This window comes from Dasypus novemcinctus, chromosome 3 (genome assembly GCF_030445035.2).
Source record: "Dasypus novemcinctus isolate mDasNov1 chromosome 3, mDasNov1.1.hap2, whole genome shotgun sequence".
NCBI classification, from domain to species: Eukaryota; Metazoa; Chordata; class Mammalia; order Cingulata; family Dasypodidae; genus Dasypus; species Dasypus novemcinctus.
This window is the reverse complement of record NC_080675.1, coordinates 75,226,885-75,249,703: the sequence shown is the minus strand read 5'-3', so window position 1 is coordinate 75,249,703 and position 22,819 is coordinate 75,226,885. Positions and strand designations below refer to the sequence as shown.

The following is a 22,819-nucleotide window of genomic DNA, read 5'->3' as shown; positions in this document are numbered from 1 at the left end:
GCTTTGAATTGAAAGTTTAGGACCCACCAAAGGAGGATGAAGATTGCCTTTCCTTTTTCTTCCTTTTATTATCTTTTAAAAATTTGGATGAGATATATGCTGGCATGTGTTGTGTATAAGGAAAATAATTTCTTTTTAAAATAAATTGTATGTAACTTAATCTGAATGAACTACTGACCTTTAGTGTTTTCAGGTTTGTCATTTTTACCTAGCAGTCAGTCTGCTGTAGTTTTTATCCTCTGGAGATAAGCAATCAGAAGAAAGACTTTGAATATCTCCTTTGGAGCCCTGTGCTTCACTCCAGATGAAGTCAGCCCTATTGAGTCTTTTTTCAACAATTTAATTTTCTTCTTTCCCGGACTAAGACTGGTTGTAAGCCACAATGTAGAAGGAAAAATTGGGGTAATTTAATAGAGTGTAGTCATAGAATGTAGTAAAAGTGGTAGTTGACATCCTGACATAAAAGGAGTAGTTGGAAATTTTAAAAAAGATTACTATATATTAAAAATTGAATGTTTATACTAATCTGCATAAATTTAAAAGATCAAAGTAATTTTGGGCTCCTCTCTTAGAGGAGGTACTGAAATGTGGGGAGCATTTTAGAAAGGCTTCTTTTGAAAATGAATTATTTTCATTTTCAAAATGAAATTGAGTTGTTCCTTGAAAGGAATAAGCGTTTGTTTTCTGAAAAATATAATTTTGAGAAGCTCTCAGTCCCCTCAATAACAGGTAAATAAGTTATTACTATATTTTGTTATCTAATGTTTTAAATATTTTTCTGTATTTATCTTTTCCATTTTTATTGACTTTAGGTTTTAAATCAAGGAACTATTCTTTCTGTGATAAGAAGGGAAATTTAAAAATGATTTCCCTCTTTATAATGTAAGCATGCCAGATTTTTGTAACTAAATGAATATTATCTTGTTCAAACTATTTATTCCAATGATGCTATTACTGTTTTTGAAACCCTTCTTTTAGAGTTGCATTTGGAGCTTGAGAGCTCGTTTTTGAGGGTGAATTTAATATTTAGAAACTGCTAAAAGCCATCTAGAGCCAAATTTATCTGGTGGGTGTTAAGTTTGCCTTTAGGCTGGTTAAAATCATTTTTGGGCAGAAGAAGAGTATCATGTTACAGTGTTGAGACTCTGTTTTTTGTGTGGATTTTATGCTAATTTGAGGACATTTCCAAAAGAATTGTTCCAAAAATAATTTGAGTAGTAGCACTATTATTGAAATAGGTATATAGCCTCTAAGATAACTGTTTTAAATAAATCACACACTTTTTGATATACACTATTAGTATATTCATTTAGGCAATTATAAACTTCATTTTATAATTATCTTGTTAGACCTGGTTTAGAAATCTTTACTTTGCAATTTACTTCTTCCCTGATTTTTAAGACTTTCTACTTATAATTTAATCACTGTTTTTTGTGTAAATTTAGTTTTTTTGAACAAGTAACAGATGGTAGTGATAACATTTAAAATTTTATAGGCAAGTGTTTGCTTATTCACTTGCCAAAATTTTTTTCCTTCATTGTCCTAGAAATGGCTTTGGAAGGATAGAGGTGAAATACAATATATTTTAGGGAAGCTTTGTCAGAATTTGATTAAGTTTTCACTTTTTAAATTGTGCCTAGATTTTATTTGATGACTGGTTTTATAATAATTTTTAGAAATAAATAGAATTGTATTTTTTTTTCTTTAATTAGGCTCAAGAGGACCAGAGAACCCTCTGGACCATCAGATTACCAATGAAAGAGGAGAATCAAGTTCTGATAGGTTACCTGATCCTCATAGAGCACCTTCTGATACGGGATCCCTGTCACCTCCATGGGATCGTAGGATGATGATCCCTCCATTAGGTATGTAAAGAGTATTTATAGTTGAAAGACAGCCAGTATATGGAATATATAGGAATAGAAGAAAAGAGGGGTATAGGTGTGCTCTATCATAATAAAAAAACATGATACTTACTAGAAAACAACAAATACAAATTTCCAAACAGAATCATTAGGAGTAATTGTTTTCATTACAGAAAGATGTTTTTCCCCTAAAATGGAATGTCTTGTTTTGTTGCTTATAGAAATAATACATGATTATTTTAGAAAATCCAAACAGTGCCGAATTGTATAATTAGGAAAGTGAAAAATCCCCCTTGTGATTTTAGCCTGTCTGCCCCAGAATTTGGTTGTGTATCTTTCAGGGGTTTTTTTGTGTGGCATTCATAAACTTATAGGTATACAAATTCTTTTACCACTCCCATGCAATTATTCCATTCATCCTTCTTTGTAGTTATCATGTTTTAATGAATGATATATCTTAGATATCCTGCAAATATATATATATATTTATTTTTTTACCAAGAGAGTCATTGCAGAATTTCTTGAAATAAAGCAATAACTATTACTCTCCTAACACCCCTCAACACCTCGAGGAATTTATTTATTTGGTTTGCTGAACTTTAAGCACAATGTTTCAGGGACAACGTTATATGAAGTGAATGGCACTTGCTTTGCATAAATTAGTTATGTTATTGAAAATATACTACTGTATATCTCTTCTTGAGCAATTGAAGTGTGAAAAATACTGTGGTAAAAAAACTTGTTAAGTCCAAGAATTGTTTTTTGCTGGGGTGGTGTGTGTATGTCTATGAAGCGATGATCCCTTATAGTCTGGTTTCCTTTGCTTTTTAATTTTTTTTAATAATAATAATAAACTTCGTTTTTAGAGAAGTTTTAGATTTAGAAAAATTCCACTGAAAGTGTAAGGAATCCCCATATAAATTCCCCCTCCCTCTCCACACCCACACACAGTTTCACTTATTATTAACATCTTACATTTAAAATTAGTGTGGTACATTTGTTACACTTGATGCACCAATATTGAAGTATTGCTACTGACCAAAGTCTATAGTTTACATTATGGTTTATAGTTTGTGCTGTACAGTTTTACAGACTGACAAATGTATAATGTCATGTATCTTTCATTGCAGTATCATGCAGAACAGTTTCACTGCCCTAAAAATGCCTTATGTCCCAACTATTCATACCCCCCCCCTATATAAACCTATGGCAATCACTGTCTTTATGACAATATTAAAGTTCTTCTGTTTATATAAGATAATAACTGCAATAACAATAAATCTACTTTGGTCCATTGTTACACTTACCACTTATGTTTGTTCCTTCCTTATTCTTGGGGGGTTTGGGATGCTGTCTGCTCTGACTGCTTCAGGTTGAGAAGGGGACTTACAGGGTAGGTGGCAGGAATTGTTTTGCTATAGTTGTAGATACTCCCTATTTTTTGGGAAGGGACTTGTCTAAATCATTGGTTTATTTGTTGTCCAGGACAAACTGAAAGAATTGGAGAGGAAGAGTTGGCTGCAACTCTGCTAGGTTTCAGGGCTCAACCTACATATGAACAATCTAAAGATTTAAGTCTCTGAGAGATATATTTAATGAAATATTGAAAACTATTGGTTAAAATAAAAGGAATAGAAGAATTATGATTAAGGAAATTATAAATGAGTATAACTATGTTGTATATGGGAAATAGATTATCTTTTATTCCCCAATATGTCCCACCTAGGGATGGTTTTTTTTTTAAGCTTTATTATGTACATATAATAATTGAAAATATAAACAATTAAAAACTAAAAAGAAAACACAGTTGAATAAAAACATACATTTCTCAACTAAATGTACTGGATACCTATAAATTTTTTTAAATTCATACAGTATGTTACATAATATATTTGGTTCATAGTAATGCAGTCGTAGAGTATTTGTCCTTTTTGTCTGGCTGGCTTCACTCAACATAATGTCCTCCAGGTTCATCCTTGTTGTCATATGCTTTATGACTTCATTGATTTTAGAAGGCTGTGTCTTGTGTTTGGTGTCTGGACATCACTGGAGCCCTCAGGACCACTTTTTTGTCACTTTGTTTACTGTGGTAGTTTGTGAAATCTGCTTGGTACCTGCGTAAGTGTAAACCTCACAACTCACTTTGAAATCTCTTAGCTATAAAAACTTCTTTATTTAGTGATTCCCTCTTTTGGTCCAGGTCTTTTTCCAAATACATTGCTCATTAGTGCTTGATAATAATCCTGCAGTGCCAGGGAGGCTCATTCCTGGGAGTCATGTCTGACTTTGGGTATACGGTGGTGAGCTTATTTGCTGAATTTGGCTTAGAGAGAGGCCACATTTGAGCAACAAGGAGGTTTGCGGGAAGTAACTCCAAGAGATTTTTGCCATTTCATTTGAGAAATGAAATGCAAGACTTCCCCAGGATGGAAGTTTATTATTCTGTTCGCTACTGTATGGACCTCCATCTATGGAGAAAACATACTTATGACAACATGAATACATTCATATTCTATATAAATATGCTTTAGGTGCATTTACCTCCATATATCACCTCACTATCAACACCCTATACTAGTGACGTACCTTTGTTATTGATAATGAAAGAGCATTCTATATTTGTAATTTTAAAAAATAGATGTATGCTTAACCACAATCCTCTGCCACTCCAGAGGTCACTGAATTAGACAGTCACCTGTTTTATCCTCTAGCTTTCCCCTAACATCATGCATGGCCCCAATCTTCCCCTTTCAGCCATGTTCACTCTCACAACTACAGCACTGTAAGTTACACTCATATTGTTGCTTCAATATCACCTCCATCCATTTCCAAACCATTTCAGTCAACCTAATTATAAATTCTGCACAGTTTAGCCAATCTCTACTCCCCTTCTATATCCTGATAACCTCTCTTAGAGACTATCGCCATGAGACTTCTCATTATCCTTAGTTCATATCAGTGAGATCATGCAATTTGTCCTTTTGTGTCTGGCTTATTTTACTCAATATAAAGTTCTCGAAGTTCATCCATGTTGCTGCATGTGTCAGTATTTCATTCCTTCTTAGAACTGAATAATAATCCATTGTATGTATATACCACATTTTTTTATCCATTCATCTGTTGATGGATGTTTTATTTTGCCAGAGGGCTTCTAATGCAAAGTGACAGAAATGTATTGATTTTTATAAAGGAGATTTATTTGGAGTAAAAAGAATTACTGTTCCAAGGCCATGAAAAGTCCAACTCAGGGCATCGTAAGAAGTGCTTTCTCATCAAAGTCAGCTGCCACGTGGGGAAGATGATCTCTGCCAATGTATCTGCCTTTCTGTAGCTGTAGACAAATCTGGCATAGGGCTTGTCTCTTACTGTGCCTCCTCTCTGTCCTGGCTGCTCTGCTTTCTTACTGAGTCAGCTGTTAAGCTGTCAGGTATATGACTCATTTCTCCCTGGGGTCTCAGCTCTTTGAGTCTCTTGGGGGCTTCTCTCCTTGCAGCTCAGCTATGGGCAAAACCTTTCTCTCACATGGTAGGTTCAATATGGTGGCTTCTTTTTCCTGTGTCTTTGTCTCTCTATTGAGACTCAAGCTGGCTTGTGCCTCACTGACATAGTCCAATCAAAAGCCCTAAAGTGATGTTACCAAGTAATCTAATAAAAGCACCCTCACCTGAATGATATGCAGTCAACGGGTATCATACCCATAGGAATTGATTAGTTTAAAAATATACTCTCTCTTTTTGGGATTCATAAAATATTCTTAAACTGCTGCAACCTGGGTTACTTCCATCTTTTGACAACTGTGAATAATAATGCTGTGAGCATTGGTGAGCATATATCTATTTGAGTTCCAGCTTTTAATTCTTCTGGGTATATACCTAGTAGTGAGATTGCCGGATCATATGGCAATTGTATACCTGTCTTCCTGAGGAACTGCCAGACTGTCCACCACAGTGGTCGCACCATTCTTCATCCCCATCAGCAGTGAGTATGTGTTCCTTTTTCTCCACATTCTCTCCAACATTTGTAGTTTTTAAAATAGCAGCCAGTCTGGTAGGTGTGAAATGATATCTCATTGTAGTTTTGATTTGCATCTCTTTAAGTGATGTAAGTGATGTTGAAATGTTGAACATCTTTTTTTAATAATTTTTAACAAATCTTTCTTTCTTTCTTTCCCCTCCCCCCACCCCAGTTGTCTCTTCTCTGTGTCTATTTTCTGCATGTTCTTATTTGTCCTCTTCTGTTGTTGTCAGTGGCATGGGAATCTCTGTTTCTTTTTGTTGCATCATCTCGTTGTGTCAGCTCTTTGTGTGTTGCGGCACCATTCCTGGGCAGGCTGCATTTTCTTTCGTGCTGGGCGGCTCTTCTTACGGGGCGCACTCCTTGTGCATGGGGCTCCCTTATGTGGGGGACACCCCTGTGTGGCAGGGCACTCTTGGCGTGCATCAGCACTGCACATGGGCCAGCTCCACATGGGTCAAGGAGGCCTGGGGTTTGAACCGCGGACCTCCCATGTGGTAAACAGATGCCCTAACCACTGGGCCAAGTCCGCTTCCCAATGTTGGGCATCTTTTCATGTCTTTTTAGCTGTTTTTATTTCCTTTTTGGGAAAGTGTTCAAATCTCTTGTCCATTTTTAAAATGGGTTATTCTCTTTTTTATTATTGAATTGTAGGATTTCTTTATAAATACTGGATAATAGTCCTTTATTAGATATGTGATTTCTAAGTATTTTCTCCCATTAAATAGGCTGCCTTTTCACTTTCTTGACAAACTCTTTTGAAGCACAAAATATTTTAATTTTGAGGAGGCCCCATTTATTTTTTTCTTTTGTTGCTTTTGCTATGGGTGTAATATTTATGAAACCATTGCCTAACCACAAGATCTTGTAGATGCTTCCCTACATTGTCTCACAGGAGCTTTGTCGTTCTGACTCTTATAATTAGGTCTTTGATCCATTTTGAGTTAATTTTTGTATACAGTGTGAAATAGGGATTTTCTTTTCTTCTTTTGGATAAGGATATCCAGTTTTGTGAGCATCATTTTTTGAAGAGACTATTTGGTACCAGTTGAGTGGGCTTAGCAGCCTTGTTGAATATCATTTGGCAGTAGATGTGTAGGTCTGTTGCTGAACTTGATTCCCTTGGTTACTATGTCTGTCCTTGTGCCTATACCATGCAGTTTTGACCATTGTGGTTTTGGAGTATGTTTTAAAGTCAGGTAGTGTGAGTCCTCCCACTTTGTTTCTCTTCTTCAAGATGTTTTTGGCTATTCAGGGTCCCTTACCCTTACAAATAAATTTGATAATTGGCTTTTCCAATTTTGTAAAAAATGCTATTGGAATTTTTATTGGGATTGCAGAGAATCTCTAAATCAATTTATGTACAATTGACATCTTAATATTTAGTCTTCTAATCTATGAACATGAAATATCCTTCCATTTATTAGGTCTTCTTTGATTTCCTTTAGCAGTATTAATATGTTTTCTGCATATAAGTCCTTCACATCTTTAGTTGTTTATTCCCAGATATTTGATTCTTTTAGTTGTTATTGTAAATGGAGCTTTTTCTTGATTTCCTTCTCAGATTGCTCATTATTAGTGTACAGAAATACTGCTGATTTTTACATGTTGATTTTATATCCCGCCACTTTACTGAACTTGTTCATCAGCTCTAGAAATATATGATTCATGCATGAACATACATAAACAATAAGTGTATAGTAAAAGTAAATTTAGAAAACAAACACGCATATCATTATACCAGGCTCCCATTTATCACCCTACCACCAACACCTTGCTGTGAAATATTTGTTACAAACTATGAAAGAGCATTACCAAAGATCTTACCTATAGCCAATATCTTAAATTTGGTGTATTTTACCTCCACTCAAACAATTATTAAACCCCGTATTAGTATTATGTATTTGTTATAGTTCATAAGAGAACACTGTCATATTTGTTCTGTTAACCACAAGTCCATCTTCCACCACTGGATTCCCTGTGTTATACAGTCCCATGCTTTGGAAGATCCACCTGTATACTCAGTGGCTTTCATTTTCATCACAGAGTTGTGTGTCAGTTTTAGAACATTTTCATTATTCCAAAAGGAAAAAAATCTCCTATCCCCTTGTTCTCCCCTATTGTTGTCCCTTAGAATTACTATAATGTTTTTTCCATTGTATATTGTATAAGCTACTTTTTGATTACTGTTTGTATGGTACATCTTTTTTTATCTTTTCAACCATTTATATCCTTATGTTATATTTCTTATAAGCATCATATTATGCTTTATTTCTTATAAGTATCATATACTTCATGTGTTTAAAATACATTTAATATAATTTCTGAAATGAGTTTAAACTTGCTATTTTACTGTTTGCTATCTATTTATTAATATTTCATGTTCTGTGTTCCCTTTTCTTGCTTTCCTTTTATTAGTCATCTGCCCTGTCCCCATTAGCTTGGTCCTTAATCATTATTTTTATTACAGATCACAATGGGAGATGTAGAGATAAATCATCATAGGACTTCCAGATAAGATTTTAGTTTGCTTTAGCCTTAGGAAGCTCGGGGAACTAGCATTTTGGGATCACAGAATTTACACTGATCCCAGTGATTTACAATTACAATTAAAATTACAACGATTCAGTGTCGAGAGGGATGATCTCTATTTCCTTCTAAAACCTAACACTTTGGGGCCCAAATCTAAAGCCTGGTAGGTTTACCAGCATCTGCCCACCCCCACCTCCCATAATCCATGAACTCCAGTGTTTGTCCCTGTAGCCCTGTGCTTTTTTTCTTTTTTTCAACCTCTCAGCAGCTTCTTTTGGAATTGGCTGATGTCACATTGAAAAATCACTTCAAATGCGGGGCAATCTCTCTGGGTTTCCTTATTTTCTTAGATCTTAACTGTTTTGCTAGGCCTTGATATTTTGAGAAGATTTTAGAAAAATATCTTGTCCAGTATATCTGGTTCTCAGAAGGAGGGTTAGTCTGAATTAGAGGTCTGTAAATATGAGAAATTGAAATCATCCTATTTTCTTAATCACACAAAACAAAATACAGAAAGCAAAAAGAACATTAAAAAGCACTTGCAATCCTATTTTCCAGGATATAAGCATATATCTTTTCAGATTTTTTTCTCTGTGTTCAATTATACATCCATATACACATCCATCCATACATACATACATACATACTTTTCACTTTTAAACATCAAAAATGGGATTGTTTCAGATATTGCCACAATAATGCTGCATAACAAACTACCCTAAAATGCAGTGGCTTAAAATAATAACTATGTATTTAGGTCTGCACTCTGTGAATTGGTGATTTAGGCTGGGTTCAGCTGGGTACTTCTTCTGGGTCTTCTGGTTTTAGTTAGTGCACATCTTGGGGTATTGTCTGGCTCTTGGTTACAGTCATTCATCTCTTCTCTGCGAATCTCTCATTCTAGGCTGAGGTATGGCTGGGGATATATGCAAATGCTTTTTTTTTAATAAAGATTTATTTTTTATTTATTTCCCTCCCCTTCCCCGATCTGCCCCCCCCCCCCCAGTTGTTTGCTCTCTGTGTCCATTCGCTGTATGTTCTTCTGTGTCCGCTTGTGTCAGTGGCACCCGAAATCTGTGTCTCATTTTGTTGCATCATCTTGCTGTGTCAATTCTCCGTGTGTGTGGCGCCACTCCTGGGCAGGCTGCACTTTTTTCATGCTGGGCGGCTCTCCTTATGGGGTGCACTCCTTGTGTGTGGGGCTCCCCTATGCGGGGGATACGCCTGCATGGCAGGGCACTGCTTGCACGCGTAAGTGCTGCGCATGGGCCAGCTCATCACACAGGTCAGGAGGCCTTGGATTTGAACCTTGGACCTCTCATGTGGTAGGCGGATGCTCTATCCATTGGGCCAAATCCGCTTCCCTGCAAATGCTTTTTAAAGTTTCTTTTTGTGAAACAACAGCTAGCATTCAGTTGACCAAAAGCAAGTGACATAACAATTTTGAATCAGTGGACAGGAAATTTACCTCTTGAAGACAGATACAGGGAGGGGTAAAGAATCGAAGTCACCAATGCAATAAGTCTACTACAGAGATTATACTTCTCTAATCTATTTTCCTTATTATATCACTACATTTAAAAAATGAATATGTATCATAGATTCAGAAAATATATTACAGGTTTCCAGGGGCTGGGAGTAGGGGGCTAGGGGATAGAGAGCTATTGCTAATGGGTACAGAGTTTGTTTGGAGTGATGTGAAGTTTTGGTAATAGATGTTGATGATGGTAGTACAATATATATATATTTCTTAAATATTTATTTTATTTATTTCTCTCCCCTTCCCCCCCCCAGTTGTCTGTTCTCTGTGTCCATTTGCTGCATGTTCTTGTTTTTGTCTGCTTCTGTTGTTGTCAGTGGCACAGGAATCTGTTTCTTTTTGTTGTGTCATCTTGCTGCGTCAACTGTGTGTGCGGTGCCATTCCTGGGCAGGCTGAGCTTTCTTTCGCTCTGGGTGGCTCTCCTTACGGGGCGCACTCCTTGTGCATGGGGCTTCCCTACGCGGGGGGCACGCCTGCGTGGCACGACACTCCTTGCGTGCATCAGCACTGAGCGTGGGCCGCTCCACACGGGTCAAGGAGGGTTTGAACCGCGGACCTCCCATGTGGTAGACGGACGCCCTATCCACTGGGCCAAGTCCGCTTCCCAGCAGTACAATATTTTGAATGTAATTAATACCACTGAATTGTATATATAAAAGTGGTTGAAATGGGAGTTTTGTATTGTATGTATGTTATACAATAAAATTTTAAAAATATATTTGCATACTATAATTTTTTAGATTTCAGAATTACTCTTTGGTAGAAAGAAATATGTAATTTTTTGGGTTTAACTTTTAAAATATATGGCTCCTGAGTAATTGCCTTGCTTTCTTTTCATTTACTCTTTTTTTCTACTGAAAAGTGATAATTTAAAGAAAATTTTTAGAAAAATCTTTAAAAATGATCTCTTAGCTTCCGTATTTAATAATAAATTTAAAAGTTCCTAATAAATTTGAGACATAGATATTGAAAGATTCTTATGCCTTATATAAACTATAATTAGGAGTACATCTCAACAATATTAGCAAATAATTTAAATAAGAAAAGGATGGCAGAATTTTTTATAATTTTTGACTATGAGGGAATGAATCTCCTGACTTCTTTTCAGTCTTTTAACTGAAAAGTTAGTCTTTTAACTGATCCTTGAGAATTATACCTGTAAAGCACTTATAGATACTTTATAGGGCAGGTATTAATCAGCCTTGATTCATTGTAACTAAATGACCCTATTTATTCATGAATTTGACAAGAAAGATACTGTAATTGTATGTAAAGTCATGTAAATATTTTATTTTGGTAGTGTTTTAACTTTTAAAAAAGTAAGAAAACTACACATAATTTAATAAAAAAATAGTTCATTGTTTTTATCATTTGGTGTTTAGTGTTCTTGATTTTTCAGTACTCCTCTTGATCTTTTGATGTTCCAGTGTCCATATCCTTCTATTCTTATATCTAGCCTTGTAGACTTTTTCCAAAAGGGAGATGTAATACAGAGAATAAATAATCTTAATCCCTATGCTACCTAGAGAAGAAAGAGATGAATTAAAGGAAATTATGTCACTTCTGCATTTCATACTTCGATATTCTTAGTTTATAATTGTTTAAAAGAAAATAGGGATTATGTGTGTGGCTTCTTCCTTTATTTTTACACTGTTTATCTTTTATTGACTTGCATAATGTGTTTTATGTAGAGGTTAGCAAAGAGATTTCCCTACGCGGGGATGCCCCTGCGTGGCGTGGCATTCCTCGCGCGCCGCAGCACTGTGCATGGGCCAGCTTACCACATGGGTCAGGAAGCCCTGGGGATCAAACCCTGGGCTCTCCATATGGTAGACAGATGCTCTATCAGTTGAGCCATGTCCACTTCCCAGTACCATTTGTTGAATGGACTGTTCTGTCTGAGATGTGTGGGTTTGACAGGCTAGTCAAAAATCACTTGACCATCAGTTTCATTCCATTGGTCTATGTATATGTCTTTAGGCCAGTACCATGCTGGTTTGCCTACTATGACTAGATGTCATTATTTAAAGTCTGGAGATGAGGGTTTGCTTTTCCTTTTTTAAATTTTTCTGGCTATTCAGGACCCCTTACCCTTCCAAATAAATTTGATAATTGTGTTTTCAATTTTTTTTTTTTTAATGCTGGTGAAATTTTTATTGGGATTGCATTGCATCTGTATATCAATTTGAGTAGAATTGACATCTTAATGATATTTAGTCTTCCAATCCATGAGCATGGAATGTTCTTCCAATTACTTAGACCTTTTTTGATTTCTTTTAATACTGAGTTACAGTTTTCTGAATACAAGTGCTCTACATCATTGGTTAAGTTTATTCTTGATTATTTGAGTTTTAGCTGTCATTTTATTGTCACCACTCTTTTGACACTTTTAGTTATTTTTATTGATATAATCTTCATTTCTAGACTCTCTTCCAGGCTTCTCTCTCCTGTCTTGTCTTTTCAGGCTCTAACACACCCTTTAGTATCCTGAAAATCTGGTCTCTTGCTTAGAAATTCTCTCGGTTTCTGTTTATCTGTGAATATTCTAATCTCGCCCTCATTTTTGAATGTCAGTCTTTTTTTTTTTTTAAGATTTATTTATTTATTTTATTTCTCTTCCCTTCCCCCCCACCCCGGTTGTCTGTTCTCTGTGTCTAGTTGCTGCGTCGTCGTCTTTGTCTGCTTCTGTTTTTGTCAGCGGCACAGGAATCTGTGTTTCTTTTTTTGTTGCATCATCTAGTTGTATCAGCTCTCCGTTTGTGCAGCACCATTCCTGGCAGGCTGCATTTTCTTTCGCGCTGGCGGCTCTCCTTACGGGGTGCACTCTTTGTGTGGGGCTCCCCTACACGGGGGACACCCCTGCTTTGCAGGGCACTCCTTGCACACATCAGCACTGTGCATGGGCCAGCTCCACACGAGTCAGGGAGGCCCGGGGTTTGAACCACGGACCTCCTATGTGGTAGACGGACGCCCTAACCACTGGGCCAAGTCTGCCGCCTGAATGTCAGTCTTGTTGGATATAAAATTCTTGGCTGGAAGTTTTTCTCTTGTCATATCTGAAATATATCATACCACTGTCTTCTTACCTTTATGGTTTCTGGTGAGAAATCACCACTTAATCTTATTGGATATCCTTTATATGTTATGCATTGCTTTTCTCTTGCTGTTCTCAGAATTCTCTCTTTGTCTTTGACATTTGGCATTCTGATTAGTATGTGTCTCAGACTTGGTCTATTTGGATTTTTTTGGTTGGGAGTATGTTGTGGTTCTTGGACATGGATATCTATGTCCTTCAATAAGGTTGGGAAACTTTCTACCATTATCTCTTCAAATATTCTTCCTACACCTTTTTCATTCTCTTCTCCTTCTGGGACACCCATGACACATATGTTTGCACATGGTTTACTGTCATTTAATTCCCTGAGATAAGACCTTGTTCAATTTTTTCCATTCTTCATCTGTTCTTTTGTATGTTCAATTTCAGAGGTCATTTCTTCAAGCTCACTGATTTTTTTTTCTGCCTCCTCAAATCTGCTATTATATGATTCCAATGTTTTTTAAATTTCATTTATTGCATCTTTCATTCCCATAACATCTGCTGTTTTTCTATGTATGTTTTCAAATTCTTTGTGCTCATCCAGTGTCATCTTAATATCCTTAATCTCTTTAGCCATCTCATTGAATTTATTAAGGAGATTTATTTGAACATCTATAATTAGTTGTCTCACCTCCTTTATGTCATCTGGAGGCTTCTCTTGTTCCTTTAACTGGGCCATATCTTCCTTTTTCTTGATGTGGATTGTAATTTTTTGTTGGTGTCTTGGCATCTGGTTTACTAGAGTATTCATTCTGGGTGCAGTTTTTCTCTTTAGTGTAGGATTTCCTCCCCTTTCTCCCTTGCTGGTTGTGCAGTAGGAGCCAAGGATGTAATTGGTGCTATAAGCTGTGGAGGCTCAAGCTGCCCTCATTGCCTCAGGGACTGATGAAGCTTCTCCCAACTCTCTCCTTTGCCAGGGGTAGGGACAGAGTCACCACTGTGTGGAATAATCCAAGTCATACAGGCCTAGACTGTAGTTGCCCAGAGAGACTGGTGAAGCTTCACGCCTCTTTCTCCCTTGCCTGGGGCATGGATGGAGCTGCAGGTGTGGGCAGCAATCTATGCAGTATTGTTCCGAAGTGACTGCAGTTACCGGTAGACTTTCGATTATTCAGTCTGTGCTAGCCAAAGGGAACTGCAGTTACCTGGATAGACTGGTGCAGGGCCTGCCAGCCTCCTCCCTGCTGGAGGCGGGGCTGAAGCCTAGGCTGAGTGAAAGAAACCAGTTTCTACCATCACTGTGATTTTCAGTCAGCCTGGCTTCCCCTCAGGCTGGGGGTGGAGTCAAAATGGCATCCACCGGCCTCTTTCCAAATTGGACAGATTCATACCCCAGCTGTTCCTAGGGTTATATCTTATGCCAGCCAAGTCTACCAATCAGTAGCTGAAACTGGCAGCCAAACATCTCCTCCTCCCCTGTATTTGGGAAGTGGAGCTTCCAATTCTAGCCACAGAATAGCTCCTGGGCAGCTTGTGCCACCAGAGTAGGATAATCACTGGCCTCCATGGCTTGGCAGGTAATTTCCCAGAGAGGGTGGTGCTGGTTGCCCCAGTGGCCTCCCTGCCAGAGGTGGGGCTAGGGCCTAAGCTAGAGCTGCAATCTTATCTGGATGGAAGGAAACCGGTTCCTTCTAGCACTGTGAGTTTCAGTCTGTCCCGCTTCCCCTTGTGCCAAGTGCAGAATTAAGATGGCGCCTCTGGCCTCTTTCTGACTTGGACAGGCTCAAGCTTTAGCTGTTCTTAGGATTATATTTTAGCCCACTGAATTTAGTTTTCAGTTAAGTTGGTGCCCAACCATCTCTTCCTCCCCCTTTTTTGGGAAGTGGGGCTTTCAATTCCAGCTGCAGAACAGCTCCTGAGGCTGCTTGTGCCTCCAGTGGAGGATGGGCACCAGCCTCTGTGGGTTGGGGCACTCTACTTACAAGTCTTCTCTGCAGATGGGCAGTCTCCTCCTTCCATTCCTTTAAGTATGTTGTAGGATGCTCTTCTGGTCTCCTGGAACCCCCAAACAGGTGCTTCAGCTAGCTCCAGAGAACTCTGGGTGTTTACTAACTGCCCTGTAGCAGGAGCTGACTCTACGAGCTTCTTACTACTACACTGTCTTGCTGGTTGTCCTATTAGCTACATTTTGATCTCCTTGATGAGATTTTGGGAGTCTCAATAAGGTATCCTAAAAGTCCTCAGGATGCTTTTATCCTCTCAGGATGATACTTACTTTAAAGTTTTTCCCAAGTTTTGGGGCTACCACTTATTTGGGAGCTTGTATCAATCATATCCTCTATATTATCTTGTATAACAATCTAATATAAATATTAATGATTAGTATTTTGGTTGATAAGTTGCTCTATATATGTTTACATATCCTTAGAAAAATCTGTGTTTAATTTGTCAGTCTTCCTGAAGAGAGTGGGATGAGGAGAAATTATGATGTACAGCTTAACAAAAAAAGTTCCTGTGAATGGAAGAGAGAAATGCAGCAGTTGCTGGAGGAAGAGATGTTTTTGTTTTTTAAAGTTGGAAAATATTATATGTTTATTTGCTCAGGGGAATAATCCAGGATAGAAGAAATTGATGATGTATGAGTGAGGGAGGATACCATTATAAAAGTGAAACCTTTGGATAGGAAGCAAAAAATATGGGATCCAGAATTGAAGAAATGAGGTAGGGACAGGATCACTTTCTCCATTGGAAAAAGAGGGAAGGCAGAGCAAGTTTGTACAAATGTGAAGATTGGGTGAGGATGATTGCATACATCCGAATGCTTCGGTTTTCTTAATGAGGCAAGACCATCAGCTGATGGTGAGGGAGTGGAGGGAATTGATGAAGGTTTGGAGAGAACGAATACAATAGCCATTTAGGAAGTGAAGGAACTTAAACATCAGTGAAGTGTATTATGAATAAATGGCAATATTGAATCCTAATTTGAAATTTATGGTCTTGAATTTGAATGAGACCAATCACCATTGTATTTTTAAATAAAGTTTATAACCTTAAAAACAAAGTCAGTTTATTATTATAGCTACTTTGGAGTGCCTACCTTCTGTCAGATTCAAAAGCACAGAGAGGCTGGGTAACTTGCCGAAGGTCACAAAACTGGACAAGGCAGCAAAATCCTGTATTGTACCTCCCAGAATTTACATATTAATATTTGCCTCTGATAATATGTGTGTATGTATGTGTGGGTGCATGTGTATGTATTTATTTAAAACCCATACCCCTTAGTCACATTATATATGCTCTATTAACTGTACTCATTTTCCATTTGAGGGTTTCTATGCTCTACACTTGCCTGTTTTATTTTTTAGCTTTCCTTCTAGTGATATATATGACCTTAGACTTTCCCTTTCAACTACTATCATAGCTGTATACTGTTTACAAACACTACAATGTGCTTTTGACATTTCTATCCATTTCTAAGCATCCTTTTTACCAATTCTGCATAGATTAAGCCTCAGCTTTCTCTTCTCTATCTTCATTCTATCTTTTGGTGACCTGTATTCTAGCTATTAGTATTAGCTCCATGAGTTTGCGCTTTAGAAATTTTGCTTTCTTAAATCCAATATCCATGTCTGTAGGTCCGTTTCCAGAATTCTCTCTATGCCATTGAGCTCTTTATTCCAGAGTAATAACCTATTCATATCCATACTTTAATCAACTACTTTCTGGAAATTTTCCTTTCTATTCCATTTAAACTGTTTAACCATAGATTAAACTATTTCTTCTTGCTCTGTTTTAAGTCAAGATGTCTATTTTACCTTACTAGTAATCATTATTGAACCTAAAGAATATTATAATCCTTATTCATCTTTATAATTCTCTTTTCAATCCTGTTGAAGTTCCTGTAATGTATGTTATAGGTCCCAGATTATTAAACAGGTACACAGGAAAACATTGCAGCTGATTTGTTAAGGAATGAAAAGAGATGGAACAGTATTTTAAATTCTAATTCTTACTTTGTGAAACTGTTTCAGAATGCCCTAAACATTTATTTACATCCTTTTTATTTTCTTCCCCCTCTGATACTTTTCCTTTTTCCCATTCTTTTCTTTTTAATCATCTTTTCTCTTATGAGGATGATGGAAAACAAAAGTAAGGAAGCAAAAAAGAAGGGAATCATTTCATTCCCCTCTTTTCTATATTTCATATGCCTTCCATAATAGCTTTATCTTATTACATTTAAGTATTTATATTTAACATTGACTGGATACCCTTCTTTACTTGGTAAACTCCTGTTCATCCTTCCTTTTCAAAACTCCAGGGCAAGTTTTCATACCTCCGTGATTCTTCCAATCAGAATCAGACATGATACCTCTCATATTATTTGTATGCCCTTTTTTTAAGGCAGTGGTCACATTTTAGTTTCTTGTTTCTGTCACCATTAGATTATAAGGACATGGAATGTATTGAAACCAATACTGTATCACTAGTGCCTGGCACATACTATACCTTAATTAGATTTACGGAATGGTTTATTTTTTCCAGTGAGGGTAACAAAGGCCTACAACTTATAAAATAGTAAACTTATAATAAATTTTTGTATTTCAGGGGTTGCTGATGTGGGGATGTATTTTAAAAGTAAAAATAACAATACAGTCAGTATCTTTGAGACCTGATTAAGAGTTGGGGAAAGTTTTCAAGTTTCCCCAATTTTATCCCTTTATCCAATCCTGCCATTTAATTAATCCTGTGTTTAAAGTAGAAAGGGATAACTCAGTTTAGATTATAGTGGTTAGTATTGACTTTGTTTTTCCCCACTGGGCTACCTCAGACCTGTTGAGCTAACTCTTAGCTAAGCTTCTGAAAAAGGGAGGAAATGAACCTTCAAGACAATCCAGATCTTTCTGTCTTCAGTCACATCCTCCAGCCCTTGGGAGCTCATTAAATACAATTCACTCCATTGACTCTAGTTGATGCTAGGTGGTTTCCTTGACTTTGTCTGGGAGAAATGTGTCAATAAGGTCCCGTGTGGCTTAGTCAGATGAGAAGTAAAATATCTATACATTGCATGGAGTTCACATTATGAACCATTGGCTAGGACACTTATAGATGGCAGTTTGTTTATCCCTATCTATAAAAGGATTGGAGAGAGTCAATAACTCTCTTTCTTTGATTTTTCTCAAACTTCTAGAACTAGACATATGCACACCTAATCTAGCAAAGTCTGCTATCACTTCTCAAGGATGAAGTAGATTACCTATATATTTTCAAGAATTGTAAGTACTACAGGGTCCCAGAAATTACCATTTTGTCATCATAAATGACTTCTGGGGAAAAAGGGGTATTGCAATAGAACCAGCTGAGTCAGAGTATTGTCCAAATTCATTCAACCCAGATGACTTTAATCTGAGCAGTGTGAACATACTATTTACCTGCTGAGTAAGAGGTCTTTCCCTTGATTGTTGGATGGATGCTAAATATAAAAAATGTGGAAGTTACTGAAAATTTGATCACTGATGACTTCGAATGATACCCTTCCTACTTTGGCAGCAGCTTCTTTTATCATCCCTGTTCTGCTTAAAATCTTACTATGCTTGCATCATTTTGTTTTTTTCTTTTTTCTTTATACCTCTTTCTCCAGAGCCTTTTTAAATAAGTTGATGTATCCACTTCCATCTACTTTTAAGAAAATTGAGTTAAATGAACTTATGTAGTGATATACATATGTATGACTAAATTCTGTTCACATATCCTAATTTATACATAGTAATTGAAATGTTCAAAACCCAAATTGTCATACTTAGTTTCACTACAAAAGCAAATGAAATAATTACATTTAATAAAAAATAGTTTTACTAAAATTGTTTACTGTTGTCTACCAAGAATATGGAAGCAAGAGAAATGTATCAGTTCAATATATTAAACTTAAGTAAACCTGATGTTTTTTAATACCAATGAAGATATTTTAAAAACTTATTTTCTAGGCCAATTGTATCCTGATCCAGCTCTTCTTCCACAAAGGCAAGACAGATTTTATTCTAATTCTGATAGATTATCTGGACCCGCAGAATTCAGAAGTTTTAATATGCCTTCTTTAGATAAAACAGGTAAGGAATGTAGATATTTTATAAAGATGGTATATTAAAGAACTGGAAGCTGAAAAAAGAACTATATAGCTCTTAAGGCCAAAATCTGCTTCTTAAAAACTTTCTGGTTTATGTTTTTAGTTACATTGTACACAGACATGCATCTGAATATATGTTGGTGGTTGGTTTGAAGCATCATGGTAATGGGTTTACTGTATGAACATATTATGGCAAACTTAACTCTCATGGCTAATTTTCTAACTTTTACAGTCCATTTATATATATCCTTTTTAATAATTGGAATAATTAGTCAATCAAGTATGAAAGGATACATGAAAATTCACCAGAAAAATAATTGGGGTACATGCTCTGTTGATGGTAAAATAATTACTTTGCTTAAAAATTGCATACTTAGAAGGATTTACCTAACATTTACTGAGCACTTACTATTTAAAAAAAAATTGATTTATATTTATATTTTATATAAATGGAATCATACACAATATATTTAGTTCATAGTGATGTGATCATACAGTATTTGTCCTTTTGTGTCTGGCTTGCTTCACTCAACATAATGTCTTCCAGGTTCATCCATGTTTTCATATGCTTTAAGACTTCATTCTTATACCTGCATAATATTCTATCATGTGAATACACCACAATTTGTTTATCCCGTCATCGGTTGATGGACACCTGGGTTGTTTCCAGCTTTTGGCAGTTGTGAATGAAACTGCTTTTAACATCAGAGTACAGATGTCTGTTCATGTCACTGCTCTCAGTTTTGACAAAGCCCTGTGAGGTGCAAAAGTGTTTGAAGTTTAGGAGGTTCCATTTATCTATTTAGTCTTTTGTTACGAGTGCTTTGGTTGTAAGGTCCAAGAAACCACCACCTACCATAAGGTCTTTAAGATGTTTCCCTGCATTTTCTTCTAGTACTTTTATGGTCCTGGCTTTTATATTTAGGTCTGTGATTGATTTTGAGCTGATTGTTGTATAGGGAATGAAACAGGGGTTCTCTTTCATTCTTTTGGTTATAGATATCCATTTCTTCCAACACCATTGGTTGAAGAGATTGTTTTGACCCATTAACATGGACTTGGTAGGTTTGTCAAAAACCATTTAACCTTAGAGGCAGGGGTTTATTTCTGGACACTCAATTCTCTTTCACTGATTGATGTGTCTGTCTTTATGCCAGTACCATGCTGTTTTGATCTCTGATGCTTTGTAATAGGTATCAGGGTCAGGCAGTGAAATTCTTCCCCCTTTGCTCTTCATTTTTATAATGCTTTTGGCTATTCGTGTACATTTTCCCTTCCAAATAATGTTTTTTTGCCTTTTCTAATTCTGTAAAGTAGGCTCTTGGAATTTTGATTGGTATTGCATTGAATCTATAAACCAGTTTGGGTAGGATTGACATCTTCATGTTATTTATTCTTCCAATCCATGAACACAAAATGTTTTTCCATTTGTTTAGGCCTTCATTGATTTTTTTTAGCATTATTTTGTAGTTTTCTGCATATAGGTTCTGTACTTCTTTGGTTAAATTGATTCATAAGTATTTGAGACTTTTTGTTTGTATTATAAATTGAATTTTTCCCCCTGATTTCCTTCTCAGATTACTCAATACTAGTGTACAAAAACATTATTGGTTTTTGTATGTTGATGTTGTACCCTGCCACATTGCTGGACTCATTTATTAACTCAAGTCATTTTGTTGTAGACATTTCAGAATTTTCTAAATATAGGATCATGTCATACACAAATAGTGAGAGTTTTACTTCCTCTTTTCCTATTTGTTGGATGCCTTTAATTTTTTTTCTTGTCTAATTGCTCTAGCTAGAACTTCTGGTACAATGTTGAATAACAGTGATCCTTGTCTTGTTTCTGATTGTGGAGGGAAAGTGCTCAGCCTTTCCCCATTGAGTATATAATTTCAGAGCCATGGTCTTGATCCTTGTGCTTTATTTAAATGAGAGGGTAGTGGACTCAGTCATTGATGTACTAAATATCTTTTTTTTTTTTTTTTTTTGAGATCATACTTTATTTGTCCTTTTGTGTCTGGTTTATGTCACGCAATGTGATGTTTTCAAGATTAATCCATGTCATAGCATGTACCAGAACTTCATTCCTTTTTCCAGTTGTAGAATAGTCAATTGTATGGTTTTTTTTTATGTGTCCTTTTTTCTAAATATCTATTAAATTTTTACTTATGCCAGACATTGTGGTAGTTGCTGTATTTCAGTAGTGAACAGGAGCTCACTATTCCATTCCTAATACCTTGAGGCTTATGGGAATGACTGACAAATAGTGACAGTAGTAATCAGTACAAGACATTGGGGAGAAAGATGAATATATATATATATTGGAAATACTGTATATAATTTCCAATTTCATGGAAACTGAAGGAAACTGAAATTTTGGAAGGGGGGAGTAGTCAGAAGTGATGGGAAGAAAAGTAAAATAAGGACTAAAAGTATCTATTTTGATTTAGCAAAAAAGTCATTGTGGTCTTAGAGAAAATAATTTCAGTGTTGCAGTAGATGTTGAAAGTAGATTGCAGTAAATTGAAGACTAAATGGGAGGAATCCTGAACAATGTATATTGAATAATTCTTGATTGTGAGAGAGAGGTAGCTGGAGGGGAATTCTCTTATTCTCTCTCCTTATAAAAATGTAGTCAGGAGAAACGTGCTAATAGGATAGATCTAGCAGAAAGGAGAGGGAACCAACAGACAGGAGCTCCTTGAAGAGGCTGTAGGAGGGGGATTCTGTGTATAGGATCAGGGTCATGGGTTGCCTAGAAAGATCTTTTCCCACGATAATAGGAGGATAGATCAGAAAGAGATGGTTGCAGGTACTTAAGTCTGGCTAAACTAAGTTAAGGGATTTTCTCAGTGACTCCTGTAGTAGGTTTGAAGAGAATGGAGGTTTGAAAATTTCTGAGGAGAAAGCTGGCTAGGGAGACACAGAAAAAAGCCCAGGAGTGTGCAGCTGGATGTGTGGCTGGAGAGTTGTCAGCCTGTGGTACCAGTTTACATGGCTCTGAGTTTTTTTATTTTATTTTATTTTTTTACCCCCAGCAGTGCTTAGTGACTCAGGTGTAGGCAGAGTGGAAGTGGATTGATCTAGGGTTGGGATGTGGTCTAGCACATGGGAAAACTGCCAGTAGGGCAAGGAGATTGATGACTGACTGAAGTGACAGACTTTGAAATCCAGTTACTTAGGAAAATAAGTGAAGAAAGGAGGAAACTGAGAAGCGAGAGGACTGGAGGCCTTAGTGAGATTCAAGGACAGGTATAGTGGGAGTAACTAAATGAGAAAGCTAGGAGAGAATAGGAAGTTGTGGTCTGAGAGAGGTGTGTTTGAATTTTATGTTCTTAGAGACTGATAAGTTCTTGATAACAAAATCCAGGAACATTTATTTAAAAACAGCAGCTAAATCCAAATTGATAGTCTTTGTTACGTGATGGAGGAATAAGGAAACAAGCAAAGAAGGAAGAAAGGAATGAAGGAGGGAAGGAGGGAGTGAAGAAAGGAGGAAGGCAGGGAAGTAGTGAAGGAAGGAAGGAGAAAGAGGGATGTTACCTCCTAGTCATGGATGTCTCCTTATGATGCTATTGTAGCAAGATTGCCTAGCTAGGAACTAGCTGCGGAAGTCACTGCCACATATCTTTGCAGAATTCTGAGTGCCAGAATTTCCAGGGACCTTCAGCTGTTCCTTCTTGAGGTCTTAATACAGGATGCTGGT

General features: G+C 36.7%; 1 protein-coding gene across 4 annotated transcripts in view; it reads left to right on the top strand.

Annotated features, from left to right (window-relative positions):
* The window catches only part of MIA2 (MIA SH3 domain ER export factor 2), a 137,972-nt gene that overhangs the window by 112,395 nt on the left and 2,758 nt on the right, over positions 1-22,819 (top strand). For all 4 annotated transcript variants that reach the window (XM_058293530.2, XM_058293531.2, XM_058293528.2 and 1 more), the window contains 2 exons: positions 1,713-1,865; positions 18,971-19,093. In XM_058293530.2, coding sequence (XP_058149513.1) covers positions 1,713-1,865; positions 18,971-19,093 — 276 coding nt within the window. The remainder of the gene's footprint in view (positions 1-1,712; positions 1,866-18,970; positions 19,094-22,819) is intronic.